At 38.7% G+C, this 21,087-nt stretch overlaps 1 protein-coding gene across 4 annotated transcripts in view; it reads left to right on the top strand.

The window, feature by feature from the left end:
- CADPS2 (calcium dependent secretion activator 2) overlaps positions 1-21,087 on the top strand; it is a 539,410-nt gene that overhangs the window by 110,585 nt on the left and 407,738 nt on the right. For all 4 annotated transcript variants that reach the window (XM_042970898.1, XM_042970882.1, XM_042970892.1 and 1 more), the window contains exon 2: positions 14,488-14,601. In XM_042970898.1, the coding sequence (XP_042826832.1) occupies positions 14,488-14,601 (114 nt within the window). The remainder of the gene's footprint in view (positions 1-14,487; positions 14,602-21,087) is intronic.

The following is a 21,087-nucleotide window of genomic DNA, read 5'->3' as shown; positions in this document are numbered from 1 at the left end:
TAGACAGTTCTAGGACCAAAATGCAAATTCTGTGGCCTGAATTGCATGGTTACTTCACTCTTGAGGAATCTTTATGTATATGCATTTGGTATAGGATAGGTTTTCTCTTGAGACCAATGCATTCTGTGGGGATACTTGACATCTGGTCACCAGTGAGTGATACTATGCAGTGACCCTTCTCCATTCCTGTGGTTTGGTTGTATTTGGAGGTTCGGTTTGTGTGGCCAGAGTCTTTCCATGTTGATTTGAATTGCTTTAATTTTTTACAATATGGCATTCTGGTTTTTTTTTTTTCTTTTTTAAACTTGTAGACCTGGTATATAAAGCCACCTTCTTTAAGATTCAGGCAGGTTAAGGTTAGATTGTGTGTGAAGGCTAACTTTCCTGGGCATGGTGTGAAGGAGAGCATGCTTTAGATTTTTTTAAGGTATATTTTGAGAGAGAATACAAGTGGGTGATGGACAGAGAGAGAGAGGGTGAGATCGAATCCCAAGCAGGCTCTGCACTCTCAGTGTGGAACTCAAAGCAGGACTCAAACTCACAAACCAGGAGATCATGACCTGAGCCAAAACTAAGAGTAGGATGCTTAACTGAGCCACCCAGGTGACCCTAATTTCTTACCACCCTATGTATGCTCAGCCTTCTACCTCAGTAGAATGCATGGCTAAACCTTAGGTTCTGTATGTTAATTCCCCATGCTCTGGAAAATTATATTCTGTATTATTTCTCATGAGAAATTTGCTTTATTTATAAGCATTTGTGTGTTAGATGCTTTCCAAGCAGACAAGATGTACAACTTAAGAAGTTCCTGTATCTTAAACTAGGACTTATAATTACACTAACCAGAAGATAAACGTATTTTTTTTTTTTTTGGTCATGAATAAAAATCTAAAAGTTGCTTGTAGTCCTACCCTGTGTATCTTGCATGTCTGTTTTTCCATTTTGTTAGTTGAAAATACAATTTTACGAGTTAAATCTAAGCAGTATGTTGTGTAAATAAACCTTAATCCACTGATGCCTCCGTACATTTGTTTTAGTTAGGTAGATGTCTTAACTCATGGGTACCAGATCCAATAATCCTCTAACCTAGCTGAACATCAGACCCTCAGGAATTTAGAGTAGCTTTCCAGGTCCCTGTATTCAGAAGTTAAAATAGTAGGTCTTCAGTATCTGTATTTCTGAAAAAGCTTTCAAAGATTGTGATGAGCCAGGTTTCAGAAACTCCCCAGTTTTTCATGGTTTAAAAACAATCACACATGCCTCTTAGTGGTATCTCCTCTATTTGTCCAGTTTTCATCTTGCACAGCATATTGAGTTGTGTTGTAAAGATTTCCTTGTGAGCTTTCTTTTCAGATAGCACTGAAAAGATAAAGAAGTTGGAGGTGACAGTTACAGTGACACATTGTCAGGTCCTAAGAGGCAGAGGAATACAAGGCAATCCAAAGGACAAAGGGAAGATGTTATCAAAGCCTCAGTGAGTTAGAAGGTAGAATACAAATACAACTATAGGATACCCAGGGACACTGGAATTTTAGGTAAACTGTGAATAACATTTGACATAAGTATCCCAGGTTTTTCATAGGACATACTTCTAAAAACTACGCTAAATACGTGTTTAACGTAAGTATTTTATCATTACCCATTGCTTATCTGAAATTCAAATTTATTGGGACATCCTGTATTTGGCAGCCTTACCTAGAAGCACACTGGTATGAAAGGAGGACATGCTATATGCTTAGACTCAGCAGCATAGCCAAAAGTGGCCGTTCAACTAAATTAGCTCTAGAAGCAGTTTTTATTTTAAGATCCCTTATTTTCTTGTTTTAGTTACTTGAAAGCTAGCTTTGTAGTTGACAGAATAAACTGCTTTTTTTTTTTTTTAATGCTTTATTTTGAGAGAGGGAGAGAGTGTGTGCCGTGTGTGTGTGTGAGCTGGGGAGGGGCAGAGGCGGAAGGAGAGGACTGTGCTGTCAGGGCAGAGCTCCACGTGGAGCTTGATCTCATGAACCTCCAGACGACCTGAGCCAATACCAGCAGTCCGATGCTTAACCGACTGAGTTCTCCAGGTGCCCCCATTTGCTTTTTCTTAGTGGGGAAATGGTTACATAGTTTTTTGTTTGGTTTGACCTCACTGTGTACAAGTGTACTATCTACTTTTATCTACCAGCAGCATTCTGCACATGAATTGAAAATTGCTTTTAAAATCTAAAAATCTAAAGCACATGTCATCCCAGTCTATGTGTTCAGTTCTTCTAATGCTAATCTTGAAGAGGTTTTTGGGGGGATTTTTGTGTGTTTTTTAAACTCAGTTTAATTTTCACCAATCCTTGAATTTGCTGATAACAAATGTTAAGCCCTGAAGTTGAGGTAGCATAGCATGCTTTGCTGGCTAAAATTCTGGTAGATTGTTCTCTTTAAAGGAGTAGTAATGTGATCTTTGCAGTTATCAACAGGGGTTAAGTTCTTAAAGTTGCTGCTAAGATTTCTGTTTGAGGTACACGCTAGGACTTCATGTGTTAGGGAAATTAGCCAGGCATTTGACTATAGAAGGCTTTATCTCTTTTCTGCATTTTTCCATTCCAAGCCTCCTTTTTGGAAAGGTCAGGAAGAATGACAGTTCTAGTTGGCCTACATCATAGTCCTTCTGTAGCTACAGTTCTTCCCTAACCAGACCCTCGGATTTATTCAGATATCAGACCCCCATTGTGCGGGAATGACTGGATTCCTCTTGAATCCTCAGGGTGACTGATTCTGGATCTGTCCGTTGTGATACTACCCCCTTCCCTTACTTCAGGCATTTCTTCAGGAATAGATCCATGAATCCTTACTGGATAGTAACATGTAGGGAGAAATACTACATGTAAGGGTGTGCTGATTCTGGGAAAGTTGTCTCTACCCCACCTCAGAGTAAAAACACTTTCTTTAATGTTTAGTTTTTGTGATGGGAGGATGCCTTGATAGAGTGAACCATGGGTTTCTTTGGAGGCAGGGAAGCTGGAGGACAAACCAGCACATGGAGGGATATACCTAGATGTAAAAGGCCTACTAAACCTTTGATAACTTGAGTGACTCAGTTAACTGATCTGGAACCCTCTTGTCTTGAGATGTGTGTTGATAAACCCCTGTTTTGTCTAATAGGCCCTTTTGAGTTGGAGCTTGTGTAACTTTCAGTCTAATGCACTCTTACCAAATTAAAGGAGTTAAAGGGGGTATTCTCTCACTAGGGTTGACCCCACTGGGTGTGTCAGGGATGGGTCAACCAAGATGACAAGCTGAAAGTTTCCTCCCCCCCCTCTTTTTTTTTTTTTTTTTTTTTTTTAAACAGATAGCCTATGCTCATCCATGATGTATCTGCTTTAGAAAGAAAGCAAAAACTTCAAACATTTCTGGGGAAAGCAAATTTACATCCTATTTTCTTTTAAAAGCAGCTATCCCAGAGCACTTATTAGCTCCTGGAAAAGGCCATTGTGTAGCTTGGAGCTGGTCAGCTTGTTTAAGCTTTTAGACAAGTACACAGTTGTCTGCAGCAGAGTCTGTCCAAATTCTTTGTGACGAATATAAAATCTCTGTTTCTTCAGCATACGGAACTTTGCCATGAAATACCAGATGGTACCAAGGCACAGAGTTCTTCCTGCCGGAGAACAATATTCTCTGCAAAACAGAACTACTCACACTGCAGCTCAGCAAAGCAAGCCTTTGGTATTTCTTAGGTCCTCACTGAGTCTGACCATGCTTACTTAGACAACACACAGTCCTGGAATTTTAAGACTGTCCCCTACTCCTCATTCAGTTATGTCACTGCTAGTGTCTTTTTTTTTTTTTTTTTTTTTTTTTTTGTTTATTTTTGAGAGACAGACGTGGCACGAGTGGGGAGGGGCAGAGAGAGGGAGGGAGACACAGAATCTGAAGCAGGCTCCAGGCTCTGAGCTGTCAGCGCAGAGCCCGATGCATGGTGAGATCATGACCTGAGCTGAAGTCGGACGCTCAGCCGACTGAGCCACCCAGGAGCCCTGCTAGTGTCCTTTGCGAATGGTTGTGACAGGATACATGCCCAGAAAAGCAGTGTAGTGCATAATGATCTCCTCTTCCACTCTAGATTTTCTTCTAGTGTAGATGACTTTGTATCAGCAAACACTATACTTAGTGGGAATGGGGATACATAGATGGCTGACATCCTAAGGAATGTGTACTCTAGTGAGGAGAAAACCACGCTATGCAAATGATAGGGTACACAGAAGGTTTCTTGGAGGTTTTGTTTGGGTTCCTTTCTAAAGGGAGAAAGGAAATCTAGGCAGAGTGGACTAACCTGTGTTGAACAAGCATGGTGGGATAATGATACGGAGGGAAAGAGAAGAGCTTTTAAGGGGCGCCTGGGTGGCTCAGTTGGTTGAACGTCCGACTTCGGCTCAGGTCATGATCTCACAGTCTGTAAGTTTGAGCCCCGCGTCAGGCTCTGTGGTGACAGCTCAGAGCCTGGAGCCTGCTTCAAATTCTGTGTCTCCCTCTCTCTCTGCTCCTCCCCTGCTCGTGCTCTCTCTCCAAAAAAAAAAAAAAAAAAAAAAGAGCTTTTACTCAACTTTTGCCAGGCTGATCAAATCCTGTGATGGCTTTGTCAGGCTCTGATGGTCTTGTATCTTGACACTGGTATGAAGAATGATTTGCTCAAGAAGAAACTCAAAGGGCAGCCAGTGGCTAAGAGTGTGCTAGTCAGATGCACCTGACTCTGCCTCCAAATTATGTGAGTTGGGTCTTTCTTATCTGGGTCTTAGCTTCATATTTGACACAAGGAACCTACCTCATGGGTGCTTGGAATAACCCTTGTAAAGAGGTTAGAAATGTGCTTACTATGTGGTAAGTGGTCAATTAGTATTAGCTATTCCTAGGTATTAATTACATGTTTACCAGGGGTGGTCAAGGGGAAGTCCTATTGTTTAAAAAGGGCAATCCCCTTATCTCCCTTGACATGGTCTACTGGACTTATTTGTAGGAAGACAGGACTGCTTCTGACTTTGCAGGTGGTGAGGTGATTGAACATGTGCTGGACTACTTCCTGTTTTCTGCCTTTCTAACCTAGTTCATCTCCAAGATGTCTTTTGGGAAGTCTTGTATACCCATAGTCATCTCTGACTTGCTTGATTCCAACAGATCGTTAAGACTATTATTATAATTGGCATATTAGTCAGGGTTCTCTAGAGAAATAGAGCCCATAGTATATCTATATATATCTATGGGATTTATTACAGGAATTGGCTCACACAGTTATGAAGGCTGAGAAGTCCCATAATCTTCCCTCCGTAAGCTGCAGGGCCAGGAAAGTTGGTATATTCAGTGAGTCCAAAGGCCCAAGAACCAGGAGCCATGATGTTCAAGAGCAGGAAAAGATGGAAGTCACAGCTCAAGAAGAGAGAGAATTCACCTTTTATCAGCTTGTTTCTATTCAGGCTCTCAGTGAATCAGATGATACCTGCTCATACTGGTGAGGGTGGATCTCTTTATTCAGTGTACTGAATCAAATCTTCATCTCTTCCAAAAACACTTCCATAGACCTACCGAGAAACCGTATTTTACCAGCTATCTGTCAAGTGGGCAGATAAAAAAAAAATATCCTCACGATTAGTTTGCATTTGCTTGTGATGAGCTGCTATTATTTGGGACCATTAAAGGTGTTCATAGGTCCATCTCCTTCTGAATCGTGGGGGAAACTGATGCTCTAATGAGTAAGAAGGTCCTAAAGCAGATTGTTGAAAGATAATGACCAACAAAATTTGGCAGTTGGCTCTCTTAACCTATATTCATGTTCAGGAATATGAAAGTCTTATTGAATAACTGCACACTTGATTGTCTTTGGTAAGATAAACTGAATGGAGACTTAGAGTCAAACAACATGTCAGTGGGATAGGCAGCATGTAGGGATAAAATACAACTCATAGACTTGGATTCAGGATACCTAGGTTATGATCTTGCTTCTGTGACCTAACGGGTTATGTACCTTAACCTTTAAGACTGTTTTCTCATCTAAAATATGACTAATAATACCTACTTTGCTCTTTGACAGTGAAAAAACACTAGGCAAATACTTAAGTTTTTTGCCTTTTAGGCTCTTGTGTTCTTCTGAATCAGTCATACCCTAAGACTGCCACAAGCCACATACTGGGGGTCCCGTTGCTGTGAGTGAGGTTACAGCTATTTGGCAGGATGTAGCATGGACTTGTTCATCTGTCATCAATGGACACCTGACCATCACACACATTTCTCTCTACCAGTGTGTCTGATTGAACTAAAATGGGAGCCGTGTAAGTAACTTAAAATTTTCCAGTGGTGCTTTAAAAACAGATGAAGGTCATTTTAATAAGTCATTCTATATATACAAAATGTCTTTCAATATATAACTGATATGCAAGTATTAGTGAGATGCTTCATATTTTTTGTACCGTTTGAAAGCTTGTATGTGTTTTAGACTTGGACCACATGTCAACTTGGACCAGCCACGTTTCAGTTGCTTGGTGGCCAGGTGTGGTTATGTACTGGACAGCATAGCTCTGGACAGTCTATTTTTAATGGTCCATCTACATCCATCTTAAGATTGGTTTTTGTCTCTGGTCTCTGCCACTGTGGAAACAAAATTCCCATGTATTTCTAAAATAATAGGTAACAGTTCAAAGCATTTAATGTGTATTAAGCAGTTTTGCCCCATTACTGGGAACAGCCTTATTGTAGATTGCTACCATCCTCATTGTGTAGATAAGGAACTGGAGACCTTGAGGGTAAGTGACCTGAAGAGCCTACAAATTGTGGGGGATCCTGGAAACAAAGGCAGTCTGGCACCGCAGCCTGTTATCTTTATTACTGTCGTTTGTCATGTAGAACCTTGTTAATGAGTAGGTGAACCTGTCTGATAAGCTGTTGTCTGATCTGTTGTGATGGATTGAGGTAGTCTTGAGGTGTTATGATTGCATGATAAGCCAACATTTTTGTGGGGGTAGGTGAGCATGAGAGTGGAGGATGTAGCTGCCCTGGTAAGGAATAGTTTCATAGCGGCTGGTATATCTTTGTTCATTTGTTCATTCTTAAAAAAAAAAAGAGCATGTCCTATGTGTTAAAATCATGTTCTTATCCCGATGTGGATTTTATTCTAGTGGGGAGACTTTAATAAGCAAAAGAAAACATACAAGCTATCTGTGACACAATGGACAGTGATAAACACCTCTTAACTGGTTGGGGGTTGGGGGGGCGTGGAGAGTGAGCAAAAACAGTAGTATGGTGATTAGAAAGAATATAGGCTTTAGACCAGGATACTGGTTTACATTCTTCCCCTGCCCCTTTATCAGATGTGAAGTTAGGCAAAGTGCTTAACTTCTTTGAGCTTAATTTCCTCATGTATAAAATGAAGATGAACACTTTATAGGAGACTAAGGAAGATTGATTGAAACACGTGTGGAATGTGTTTAGTGCAGCAAGGAAATTGATGGAATTCATGGATTTAACTTGTCTAGGTCCAGTATTTACTAGTATCCCCCTACACCCTCCAATCCCATCATGGCATGTAATTTTGCTGAGGCTTGAATTTGACTTAGGAGGCCAGTGAGAATGGGGATAGAAGTAGTTCACTTAGTGGCTAAGACTAGCCTGCAGCCTGTCTATTCAGAGGGATTTTGCTTTTTCTACTCATGACTGTATACATTTCATTATAAAATGTTTTAAAGCAGTGTTTGCAGATTTGGGGCTTTTTAATACCCACTTTCAATACTGTGGGACAATAGACTTCAGTCTGGCAGATAGCTTTATTTTTAGCCTCCATCAGGCACTTAAACCCTAGGCTTCACTGTTCATTGGGTGAAGTTTACTAGATGGCTTTTTGTTGTTTGTTTGTTTTTACATAAAATAACATATGGAATGAATATTCTATTTCAGAACTAAGATAACCTTACCAGCAAGGGATGGCATTTTCACCCTGGTTGGGTATCTCACCGGGATTTGTATCAGTTAGGATTTGGTTCATTGCTATATTGATAATGAACTCCTAATAAGAGTGATCGGTATATAGAGGAGGCTTATTTCTCTTTTACATAAAGGAAATTGGGGTGTAGATGGTCCAGGGTTACAGTGGCTCTTCCACATCAAAAAGGGCATCAGGCTCTTTCTATCTTCCACCATTTCTATGGGCCAACCTGAGAGTTACTGCAAACACCTCAAATTCCAGTCAGTAGGAAAAGAGGAGAGAAAGAGATCAAAATTGGCTTTTCAGCTACCTTTTAGGGTCTCCTGCAAGTTGCACACACTTGCTTACATCTCTTAGGCCTTAACTTGGAAATACTAGATGAAGCTGTTGTTTGTAGTCTTAGCTAGGAGTATTCACTGTTCCAAATATCTGTGCTTACAGAAGGGGGCAAGAAAAGTTATTTGGCTAGGAAACTAATAGCAGTGCCTTCCACGGGCTTTATAACTTATGAGACCTGGCCACGGTCCCTCTGTTTTTCTACTGATAGGCAGTTTGGAGAGGTTTGTGGTTTTGGAAACATGGAAGGTGTGGATTATTTTGCCCTAATAGTGTCTTTTTTTTTTTTTTTTTTTTTTTTTGGAGAGAGAGTGTGCATACGAGTGGGGGAGGGGCAGAGGAACAGGGAGATCAAATCTCATGCAGACTCCATGTCCAGCGCAGACCCTGACACTGTGGTGGATCTCAGGACCTGACCACGACCTGAGCGAAAACCAAGAGTGGGATGCTTATCTGACTGAGTCACCCTAGGCGCCTCGCCCCAATGGTTTTGTGTAGATCTTTTTGACTGCCAGAATGTTGGTAGGGAGGGAAAAATGAAAATAGCGTCTCTACTTTAGTCTTTTTCTGCTAATATCTTTTAGTATATCTCACTAATAGGCATTAAAGCTATGCTTGTGTATTTCAGAGGCCATCTGTGCCTGGAGTAAATCCTTTCATTTTCTTGAAAAATATTTGTTAGTATCTCTTCGAGGTATGCATACACCGTGACCCATTCTCCAATCCTAGAGGAGGTACCATACCCACTAGTCACCTGCCACTTTGCTTTGGAATCTGTGGTCACTTTTACGTGGATGTCACACAGCCCCACCATGAGTGTGAAGGCTCTTGATGGGGAGCACAGGTCAGGACAGGCTTTGCACAGCAGTGCTTGCTGGATTCCCAAATTCCTGACTAACATAAATGGCTGGTTTCCTGCTGTAGTCAAGATGTTGATGTAAGTCTTCAGTTGGTCATGACTTAGAATGAAAATGCTAGAATCTAATTTGAAAATGAAGGAAAAAAACACCTAAGAAACATAAAACATATCTGAACTTTGAAAATTGTTTTTTCTGTGGCAGTTGTTATGGATAAATTATCACTGCCAGCCAGAAGTCGTAAAACTTAGCTTTTGCTGTCAGTATTCAGAATGTTCTGTTTATAAGCCTAATCTCTTGGCTGTATTTAGATATTTGCAAGGATATTTATGTTCTAGTTTCTGCAATTTAATTTCATATAAAAAGCTCTCTAAAAATTCCCGTTGGGTAATTTTTGCATCAGAGTTTTCTCTATTTGAAAAACGTTATGCATTCATTGGTAAGTATACTCTTGTGAAGGCAGTACATGGACAAAACTAAAATATAGGATGAATCCTAATAAAGTCAGCTACCCTGAAGAATGTTAATCGATTGTGTCAAACTTGGGTGAATCCATGTAATGACAAGTTTCCTGTTTCTTAATCCTCAGCTGAAGGTTTCTTAAAATGACTCTCCCAGTTGAAGACTACAGCTACCACCTTATGTTAGTGGACATAAAGCTAGGAGTGTTATTTGGTCATTGGGTGAAGGAATTAGAATTCTAATAAAATATTAATCAACTGGAATAGTAGACCAAATCTAGCAAGATGAAACATGGCTTAATGAAACGCAGGTAAGAATGTTATAGAAATTTTTGTTTATAAGCGTGATGTGAGTCAGTTGATGTGACTGCCAAGAAGAGTTCATTTGTTTTTGGTTTGAATTAAGAGTGATTAGAATGTGGGAAGTGGTCCCCCCCTTCTGTGTTGCCCACACTGTCTTAGGAGAATTATGATCAGTTGACTCAGTACTTTTAAGACGGACATTACTATTGTTATGAGCTCCGTTTGTATGTTACATCTTCCAATGTGCTTTTTTTATACTTACCTGTAACGAACTTCTATTTAATGGTTGAATGTTTAATTTATGAAGAAACCTTTAGGATGTTGGGGAACTGGCAGACTTTATCCTGGAAAGGCAAAGACTCACAAATAAGCCAGTACCTGTTTTCCAGTTCCTGAACAGCTATGTTGAAGAAAGTAATGTTTAGTCAGTTTTGTCTTGGTGCTAGAACTAGGATTGTGTGAAAGTCCTAAGGGAAGGGAAGCAAGTTTAAATTCTTGAAAATTTGTATAGGCTTCATTGTGAGGCAATGAAGGTGTGTGTTAGCTTTAATAGACTCCAAGGGAGGCTGAGAGATGACTTCATAGGGATTTTGTAAAGTTTAACGCATTGATCAGTTGATCAGAATATTAAATAAGATGACTGCTACAGTTTTATTCTGAGTTTTTTGTTTTTGTTTTTGTTTTTTCCTGGTCTAGAGATGTTACTACAAAAAAAAAAACAAAAAACAAAAAACAAAACAACCCAAAAATCAACAACAACAAAAAAAGTGGGACTGTCAAGTTCAAATCTTTCACTTGAAAGGAGAACTGAAAAATCAGGTCATCTGTTGTCCAGTCTCCCTGCAGGATGATGAGATCTAAACTATATGCAATGGATCGTAATTGTTCTGTGTTAAAACATGTGGAAAGTTGCTCTCATAGCTTATTTTAAATCTAAATTAAAATTTGAGTGAAGAGTCCTATGAGTTAAAATCTAAAATAAATATAGCAGTATAGGTTGAAAAGTCTTTTTTACTTATTTTCCATCTGTCCAGTGCCCATAGCCATCCTTCTCTAGTTTCCATCTGCGTGTGGAAACATATTCACATGCGTGTTCTAATTTTGCCCCTTTTCAATGGGAGTGGTGGCTTATTTTTATACCCTGTTCTATAACTAGCTTCCTTCCCCCAAGATATTTTGCAGATCTTTTCATATCCATACAGAAGAGAACTTTTTTCTTTTTATAGAGCAAATAGTATTGCCACTGTTTGGATGTAGCATTTATTAGCCCTCTATTTATGAAAATTTGTGTTGTTAGCTTTTTTCTGCTTTTTGCTGCCACTGAGTGGAGGGGTGGGGGATGACCAGCTGCTACTGTGCTAGAAGCTAAAATTGGCCCGAATTAACCACAATTTACATTCAAGTCTTCCCCTGTAAGTTGCAAGCCCTCAGTAGACTCCAGAATTCCAAAATATTTATATCAGACAGAAACTGCCAATGCAATTGTAGGCTAGGTGGGAGAGATTTCTGGTGCTTCCCACTCCACCATCTTCCCAGAATCCTTCCTCTGTCATGTAGATCTAATTTGCATTTTACTTATTATGAATGAAGTTAGGCATGCTTTTTCATAGCTTAAGAGTCATTTCTCTGGATATATCCGTTTGGTCTGTTTCTCTGTTGTCAGATTCTTACAGTGTCTGGGATCTATGTTTGGAAATTAGCTCTTTAAGATAGGAGTTACATGTATTTTCCTCACCCCTCATTGGTCTTTTTCTAACTTTTTTGCCTATGATCTTTTTGCCATGGAGAATTTATGTTTAGTGTATTTGTAATTAAATTTATGACTTGCAGATTTGCATTCATGGTTAGAAAGATCTTTTCACGTGCTAGTGTTTAAAAGAATTTTCTTCTTCATGCACTTCTACGTTTTCATGTTAAAAGTTTAATTCATTTGGACTGTAACAGTGTGTGTGATGATACAATTTAATTTTTTTCTGTTTGGCTACCCACTTATTTTAACCCCATTCATTAAATAGACCATTTTTTACTTCTGACTTGTGCTATAAAGATATTTTATAGTACATTTTTGAGTGTACTTAGACCTAATTCTTTGGTTTATTCCATTAGTCTTTATCTGTTGATGCGTAATATTTATTTTGATAATGCAAATAGGTTTTAGGGAACTCTGCTTTCTAAACAGCTATCCCTGCTGCTAGATTTTAAATTTAATTTCCTTTTTTCCCCTCCGTATCTTTTGTGGAAATAGAGACTTCTATACTAAAAAAGTACTTTATTGACTTTTTTTTTTTTTTTTAATATATATTACTGTAATGGTGGCTGTCATTTTAGGTCTTAAATGTAACTGCAGTAATTGTTAAAAAAGTTGAAGTTGGATATTTAGCTAGATGCCTCTGGCCTGTTTATGAACTATACCAACAGTGTTGGAGTTTCTAAGAAGACTGTTTTCTCAGATATCATGTACCTAATTGGTATTCACGAATTTTCCATGCCGTAATCCCCCAAAAGAAGTAACTCATTGGTACAATGGCACAATAAACACTGTAAAGAACAAAATGCATCTGATAAGACAATTGAATGAAGAAGTCTCCAGTTTTTGAAAGCTATTTACTTTATATATATATTATAATATATATATTTTATTATATATATAATATATAATATATATTATAATATAATATATAATATATAATATATATAATGTGTGTATAAAATGTGTGTGTATAAATGTATAAAATGCATAAAATATATATATCTCAAATGGGGGAGATGGGGAGCTCAGTAAGATCTCTTCCAGTTCGTTGTCATTTGCACATTTTTCCATGTTCATTGTGTTACCTGGACACTTGGTTTGCAAGTTGAAGCCCTTGCTGGCAGTTCGTGGGCTTGGCAGCTAATGTGCTCTCAACAACTGCTGTCCTGTTTCCATCTGGTCCTTTTGTGTGAGCCATGCTTCAAGAGCTAAAGTCGTGGACTCCATTTGCCTTGCCAGTACTTACACATAAAAGGTCCCTGCTTTGATTTTCCTTATGTTATAAAACGGAAAGTGTAATATAATGGTGATAGTTCTGCATTTGAGCTTGGTTTAGCTTTCCCTAAAATGAAGGAGATAAGGTTAAAAAAAAATGGAGTGGTATTTCTTCTCTGCTGCTCAGGGCAAGAGGTTTCTTACGCTGGGGTACAATAGGACATTTCTGTGTAAGTCTGTCACTACCAGCAGCGTTTTCTCTAGAAACTGTCTTATTTGTTAGATTCCTGAATAAAACCCACTTTCTTTTGAAAGCGCTTGTCTTTCCTATTGGAATGGCATCTTAATAAGCCTTTTGAACAGATTTAAACTTAGGGCACATCAGCCTTCTTTTGGAAGCCAAATCATTGCAGTTTATTTAGCCTTCATTCCTAATCCTTTTTTAATCATTTTATCTTTAGCATATTTCCAAATGTTTCGTATCTCTCTGTAGAATCCAGAACTGGAATGAGTTCTTTAATAGTCTGACGAGGAATGAATGAAATGGAAAGATCACTTTTTCCTGTTCCTTATGTATGTTGGCATTGTGGGTTTTTTGTTTTTTGTTTTTTTTGTTTTTTTTTCCCTGCAAGACTGTTCTTTCAGCAGGTAAGCATTTTCAACTGCTGTGGGACCTACTGTGCCCCACCTCTAGTGAAGTCTGTGCCCTGTATTCCGGGCTGGCTTCAGGGGCAGTTGCACAGGGCTCCATGCTTCAGAGGGCCCATGCTTGGTGGAAAGTGCTGTTACTACTGTCTTGAAATCCTTCAATTTTTAATAACGGGCTCCTGAGTCTCCTATTGCCTTGAGCCCTACAAACAGCTGACTCTGCTCGTCACTGATGACTATAGGACATAGTTGGTAAGTCATGGTTCATGTCCCACACACCTTTAGTAATCATTATGGCAGCCAGACCCAGGGTGAGGAAATCTGGTTGTGAACTTGAACTCCCCTCCGTGGTGTATAGCTCTTGCTTGGTATGCTTCTATAAGGCATGCTCTGTCTGCCTGTTGCCTCTCTGTTCTCTGGATTTGTCTTCCAATCAATTCTTTATCTCCCCTCAAGCATTGAGATATGTTCATGGAATTCAAATTTGTGCCATCCAAAAGATGTTCTTTCCAGAGGATACTTTCTCAGGGTCCTCTGTCCTTTGCAGTCTTCCAGTTAGTCTTCATCTAAGGTGGCTGTTGTTCACTCACTTGCAAGGACCCTCATTCTCTCTGCTCTCTGTGCTCAGGACAGCTGGCAATTTTGCACAACAGTTCATTTCTCATCCGAATTTTAGATTTTACCTGTTTCTACAAAGAGACCAGGGTAGTAAACCTAGGAGCTCCATCTGGCACAGAAACTTGTATTGCATTGCAATGTTAGGATTCCAGAGTATGGGAAGTGAATTGGAAATGTTTTAAAATTGAGCCATAGTATAAGTAGTAGGAGTTAGCTTTTTTTTTTTTTTTTTTTTTTTTTTTTTTTAACATAAAGCTAATTCTAGGTGTCAGATCTAACTTCTGGCTTTTAAAATTTTTATGAATTGTCACATTTCTCAGATTGGCTGATTTTTCAGCTAATTCCCTCTTTTTCTTCTAGCTTAACAAGCAACAATTGCAGTTACTGAAAGAAAGGTTCCAGGCCTTCCTCAACGGAGAAACTCAAATTGTGGCTGATGAAGCATTTTGCAATGCAGTTCGGAGTTACTATGAGGTAAGTTTAAAGAGCTTTGTTTTTGATATTTTGATGCTTCTTAAAAAGATTTTTAAAAGTGGCTTTCCTATTTTAAGGAACTCACTGGTATGATAGGAAGGCTGTGAGTTTGCAACCTTTCCTGAAAGCATTGTCAAATTTATTTTACAATTTAAAAACTCTAATTCCACAACCTGGCTTGGAGAGATAAACAGAATTGGAAATTATTCACATCTTTTCAGGAGAAGTAAACTGTTTAGAAAAATCTTCTGGCAGTGATTGATACAGGTGAGTATAGCTATCTTTGGGTCCACATGTCTAAATTATCCTTTTTAATCAGAATTTTAATAATAAATTACTATCTTGTACCATTGTGTGCCCTAAGCTTTATAATTAAGGCTGGGACTAATTTCAATAGGATATATTGAATTCTTTTTTCTTCCTGGAGGAATAATACTACCAATACCACCTTGCTTATTTGTTCTGATTTTAGTTTGTGATTCATCAGGAATTCTCTGTGGATTTCCTATGAGCACCAGTTTTCACACATGGTCATTAACTGCTTCAGTGAGTTGCCAGTAGATATTAAATTTAGAGAAACCCCTTTTTATCCTAAGCATTTCAGAGTCATTGGTGGGGGGTGGGGATGCATTCCTTTTACTGTGTGGACAGTCGAAATCTTTAGCTGTAGAAGCAGAACATGCGAACTAGTAAAAGGAAAATGTGGGGATGCAGTAGGTCAGAACTTGCCTGATGCAGGGAATATCTTTGCATGAAAAATCACTGGGTGTGTACAGACAATTGGTTGGATTTGTCATTTACTGATGGTAGGCGTTCGGAGGTCCCTTATGCCACCTGAGGGAGGTTTGTATTAGCCCAAGAGTTGGCCTTGTTGAGTTGTATGAACGTGTGGAAGTCTTGCTTACCAAATGTGTGTATGGCATGGATCTCATGACAGCAATGACGTGTCCAACTGGATCTCGACTCAAAATATCTTAAAGTATAGGATACATGAAATCTATATAAAAATATATAAATAAATAAAGTATATATGAGATATAAGGACCTGTAGTGGTAGCCTCGTGTAATGAAAGAAGAGCCAAAGGTCTGTGTTCAGGATGAAGGAAATGGAGGTTCTGGAAAGTAATTTGTGTTAAAAAAGAAACAAAAACGGGGTGCCTGGGTGGCTCAGTTGGTTGAGTGTCCGACTTCGGCTCCTGTCATGATCTCACGGTTTGTGGGTTCGAGCCCCACGTCAGGCTCTGTGCTGATGGCTTGGACCCTGGAGCCTGCTTTGGATTCCGTGAATCCCTTTCTCACTGCCACTCTCCCATTTGTGCTCTGTCTCAAGAATAAACAAACGTTAAAAATTTTTTTTTAATGTAATTTAAAAAATCAACCGGCTCATGTTTGGTTTGGGGAAATGCACTGTGGCCACTGGCTATGTTAACATTAGGAAAAACTGAGTCTGGGTGAGGGGAGTGTGTGAGAGCTTGCAGTACTATATCTGCAATTTGCATGTAAATCTGAGATTATTCCAAAGTAAGTATATTCCAAAATAAGTTATTAAGCACATTAAAAAGCATAATGTGATATGGTCACACTTTGACAAGAGGCACACTTAAGCTGTGACACTGGAGAGATTGAATTGTAATGAAAGTGTGTCCTCATTGTATCCTACATGGGGATTTTGTTCTCTTGGTGTCCTGTATAAAGATGTGGACAAATTTAGGGTTATCATGTTTGGAACATAGCACATGTAGGTTGTTTCAAGAAGTGAGAAATGTTTAGTCAGGAGATGGATTAGGTGTCTGTGGAGCCAACAGTAAAACTAGCCTAAGGTGGAAACTGAAGTGGGGAGATTCCAACCTAACATCAGAGTTTTGTTGCACGCCCCAAATGCAGAATGGCTGGTGAGAGCAGCGTCACCAGAGGCTAGATTCTGGCTACACTTGCACATCACTTGGGAGTCATATTGCACAAACCGGTCCTGGAACTTTGCCCTGGACTTTGAGAGTCAGAATTTCAGAATCTGTCCTTACCAAAGCTCCTCAGGTTGTTCTCCTGCAGTTGGTAGGTTTCTAAACAATGGAATTAGATGATGATTTGCTGGGATTGTTGCAAAAAGAGTCGCAAGAACTGAAGAGGTGGTTGGACTGGGTGACCAAGCATATTCTAGTCTTCTGGATACTATTTCTAGCCAGCGTGAGACTGTATCCACCTTGCCTTTGTGCAACTCTCAAAGCCGTGTTAAGATTGGTGATATTAATCGTGTTTATGGAGGCTGCATTCCCGATTTACATTTGGCAGTTATTCTCAAGGTGGCACACAGTTGGTATTTAAACTCTTCAACAGGGGTATTTTGTTGGGTAAATACGGCAAAAAAAACTTTGCAGTTTTTTTCCTCAGAAGTCCTATTTTTGTACATACGCTGTGACTAACAGTGCTGGTAGCCTCTGGTACCTTTATGAGGTATTTTTTATGGCTCAATAAAAATCCCTAATTTTTTTCTTCCAGTGTCTCTAGTAAAGAGTACACATATTACCCACAAATGAGAGGTTAGAAACTAAATCTCACAGATGTTATAGGACTTGTCTGGTAAGCATCTGAGTTAAACCTGAACCTAGATGTTCAGACACATTCTGATAGAGCTGTTTCACGGTTGCCATTTTGAATACACCTGTGTCAGGTAGTATGTGTGAAGCACTTCAAAAAATATTTTTTTTAACGTTTTTCTTTATTTTTGAGACAGAGACAGAGCATGAGCAGGGGAGGGGCAGAGAGGGGGAGACACAGAAGCTGAAGCAGGCACCAGGCTCTGAGCTGTCAGCACAGAGCCAGACGCGGGGCTCGAACTCAGAACTGTGAGATCATGACCTGAGCTGAAGTCAGACATCTCACCGACTGAGCTACCCAGGCACTCCCCAAAAATATTTTTATTCTTGAGTAAACCTTTTAAACAGACTTCATCTCATTTTAGAGATGAAACTGACAAGTGTCAAAATCTGTATTGCTAATTAGTAGCACAACTAAAACCTCTCTTTCCATTAAAGCTTTTTTCTTTTTTTGAGCATGAGACAGTGTAAGTGGGGGAGGGGCAGAGAATGAGCGGGGTGCAGAGAATCCCAAGCAGGTTCTGAGCTGTCAGTGTTGAGCCCTAGGCAGGGCTCTCTCACGAACCATGAGATCATGACCTGAGCCAAAATCCAAAGCCAGATGCTTAACCAACTGAGCTGCCCAGTTGCCCCTCCCCTAAAGTTTTTTTTTTTTTTTTTAAACATTTATTCATTTTTGAGAGATGGAGACACACACATCATGAGTGGGGGAGGGGCAGAGAGAGGGAGACACAGAATCCGAAGCAGGCTCCGAGCTGTCAGTACAGAGCCCCAAGTGGGGCTCGAACCCACAAACCCTTGAGATTGTGACTTGAGCTGAAAATGGATACTCAACAGACTGAGCCCCCCAGGCACCCCTCCCCTAAAGCTTTTTAGAAGTAGATTTTAATTCACTGTATTTTGAGAAACATGTTGAACTAGATCTTAGAACTACTAGAATAGGTGTTTCCTGAAGGATCTGTTTTTGTCCTGGTCATCATTGTATCCCCAGTGTGTAGAACACAAATGCATTCAGCAGTTATTTGTTGGCTAAGTGTAGGAGTATCGTAGCACCTATTTCTCTATGTAGAAATTGTTTATTTTCCCGCACAGCAGTATTTTTCTAAGAGTATTGTTTCAGTATTGCGAAGGAATTTGTTTTGATTATAAACGTTCTCATTCATGATTTGTTCTTCAGAGGTTGCAATTACTTAGGCACCTGGGTGGCTCAGTTGGTTAAGCTTCTGACTGTAAGTCATTATCTCATGGTCCCTGAGTTGGAGCCCCTCATCCAGCTCTTTGTTTACAGCTCAGAGCCTGGAGTCTGCTTTGGATTCTGTGTCTCCCTCTCTCTGCCCCTCTTCTGCTCATGCTCTCTCTCTCAAAAACCAATAAAAAAACCCCAAAAAACAGATTGCAGATAGTTTAGAAGTCTGGTTGAATTTTCATGTTCTAACTTAGTATTCTATGATTCTATGATCTATGTTTTGGCTTCTCACATCCTTTGAGGTCTGTTTTCAGAGATACTTTGTTGTTTGCTATATATAACTGTTTTCAACTACTAATCTTATCAGTAGTAATTTTCTCATTTATTAGGTTCTGTAGCCTTTAGCTGCAATGGCCATTTCTAAGTATGAGAGGCATGAAAAACCCTAATAAATGTGTATTACCAATAAAACTGATAGTACATCTTCATACTTTGTGAACCAAAGTTCTCCCAAAGTCTGTATGCTACTGACTTTATTTTTATTTTTTTAGTTTCATAAATGCTGTTTAGTGATTTTATGGCATCTTTTCCGCTTGGTTGTATATATTTTTTTTAATTTTTAATTTTTTTTTAAAGACCAGAGTTACCTGCCTGGTTTTTGTTTTGCTTGTAACTTCAGATATTTGGTTTGCATTACTTATTAGCAACTGGATCTTAATATGACTCAAAATACACATTTCTTCAAGGTACATTCATTACTTTAAAAGATAATTTCTTTCAACTAGATCATGACAGGATTGGGATTTGGTATTTTATGTGGTGCCCTCTTGGGTGTGCTTCTTCAGGTCTTTGTTTTAATAAATACCATGAATACTATTCAGTATGTCACTTACACAGAATTATATGTTTTGAAGGTAATGATTCCTATTGGACAACATAATTTTTATCACATGGATTTTAATAAGATGTCTTAAGTTTGGCTTAAATACTGGCCTATAAAGTACTAAGAGTAAGTCTGTTTTTGAAATCGCACCAGTCTTTCTCACCATAAAGCTAAGCATAATTAGAAAACTGTATCCAGGCATCTAAACCACCTAATGAGGCAGCCATATGGTACAGAGGGACCAGAACGGGAAAAGAGGAAAATGGCAGGTAGTGTATATAGCTACTTAATAAAAGTTAGCAGTTATTCTCTTGATAATTTCGTCATTGCTAATGGTTGTTAGATTCTACCGTGCTTTTTTTAATTGAAATTTTCTTCCTTTCAAGTTTTTTGTTTTGTTGTTTTTTCGTATTTAATTTTTTTAACTGCTGCAGGTAACTTATTGTCTGGAGGAAAGCATAAATGGATATTAAGTCTGTGTATTTGTTTTTTCTTGCCTTTTTTTTTTTTTTTTTGCGTTTTGCTTTTCAATTTAGGAAACTTCAGCTGATTCTGGGAATGGGGAAACATAAGTTTTATTACAACATAAAACTTTCCAACTTATTCTTCCCATCAGATATATGCTTGTTTCACAAGACTCCAGTGGACTTTATCCAAATACAACCAATGACAGTGTGATTTATAACAGATATGTGGGAAAGTAAATGGCTTTTCTCAGAAATTTCCAAGAGTATACAATTGCTTACTACTTGCTTTCAGCCCAACAAGCTTTCAAGTTCTGTTAATGTGGGAGAAGGTAAAAAAAAAAACCAAGATGTTGGAGCTTTTCTTTGTGGGTTGGTTTTCTTCACAACTTTTCAGAAAGGGTGTGATTTTTTCTATTACTTCCACTTGTTTATGTTCTCTTCTGGTTCTGAAGAATGGACGAGGGTTACAGGGGCGTTTAGTGTTTAAAAATTGCCAAAAATATATTGACGTTAGTCTTGCCCCCACCATCACGACCACCACCATGTGCTCTCCAGAATTTCTACTTGCTAATAAGAAAAAATGAAAATTCTTTCACTAACTTAAATTTCAAATTTCATATAAAATGAAAAATTACTTTCATCTCAAAATATAGTGAGCTCTAATTTTCGCCCTTTTATTGCATACTTTTATTTAAAATGCATTTTTAAATTCTTGGATTCAGAAAATGTCTACTTTATTGAAGAACACTTGTGAGTAGAAGTAATACATGTTAATGTTAGAGAATTAAAAACTAAACAGGAAAATTTGCTATCCTAAAACTGTTGTAAAAAAATATAGTACTATTTTAAAAAAAAAAAAGAAAAATAATCACCTATAATTGCAAAACCTGTAAATAACTCATTTCAACAGTTTAGCGTTTCTCTTTTATACATAAGAAACTGGAATCATTTGAATTTCCTTATGTACTACTATGTCAAGAGTATTTTTTTTTTTTTTTTTTTTTTTTTAAAGTTTGAGAGGGAGTGGGGAGGCAATGAAGGGGAGAGAGGATACCAAGCAGGCTCCATGCTGACAGCATGGAGCACAGTGCGGGGCTCAAACTCATGAACTGTGAGATCATGAACTGAGCTGAAACTGCGAGTCATCGGTCGTCGAATGCTTAACTGACTGAGCCACCCAGGCACGCCTGTCATGAGCATCCTTTAACAGCAAATGTTCACCATAAACATGGTTTTAAATAGGTGTATAATACATACACCATTGATAAAAATCAAACCCATGTATCTTTTAATTTTCTTAATAGATGTTCCAACTTTTTCCATTTTTAGCTATTAAAGTACTGAAATGGTCATTCA

Source organism: Panthera tigris, chromosome A2 (assembly GCF_018350195.1).
Source record: "Panthera tigris isolate Pti1 chromosome A2, P.tigris_Pti1_mat1.1, whole genome shotgun sequence".
In the NCBI taxonomy this organism is placed as follows: Eukaryota; Metazoa; Chordata; class Mammalia; order Carnivora; family Felidae; genus Panthera; species Panthera tigris.
The sequence above is the reverse complement of the archived record's forward strand: the minus strand, read 5'-3'. Positions and strand labels throughout refer to the sequence as shown.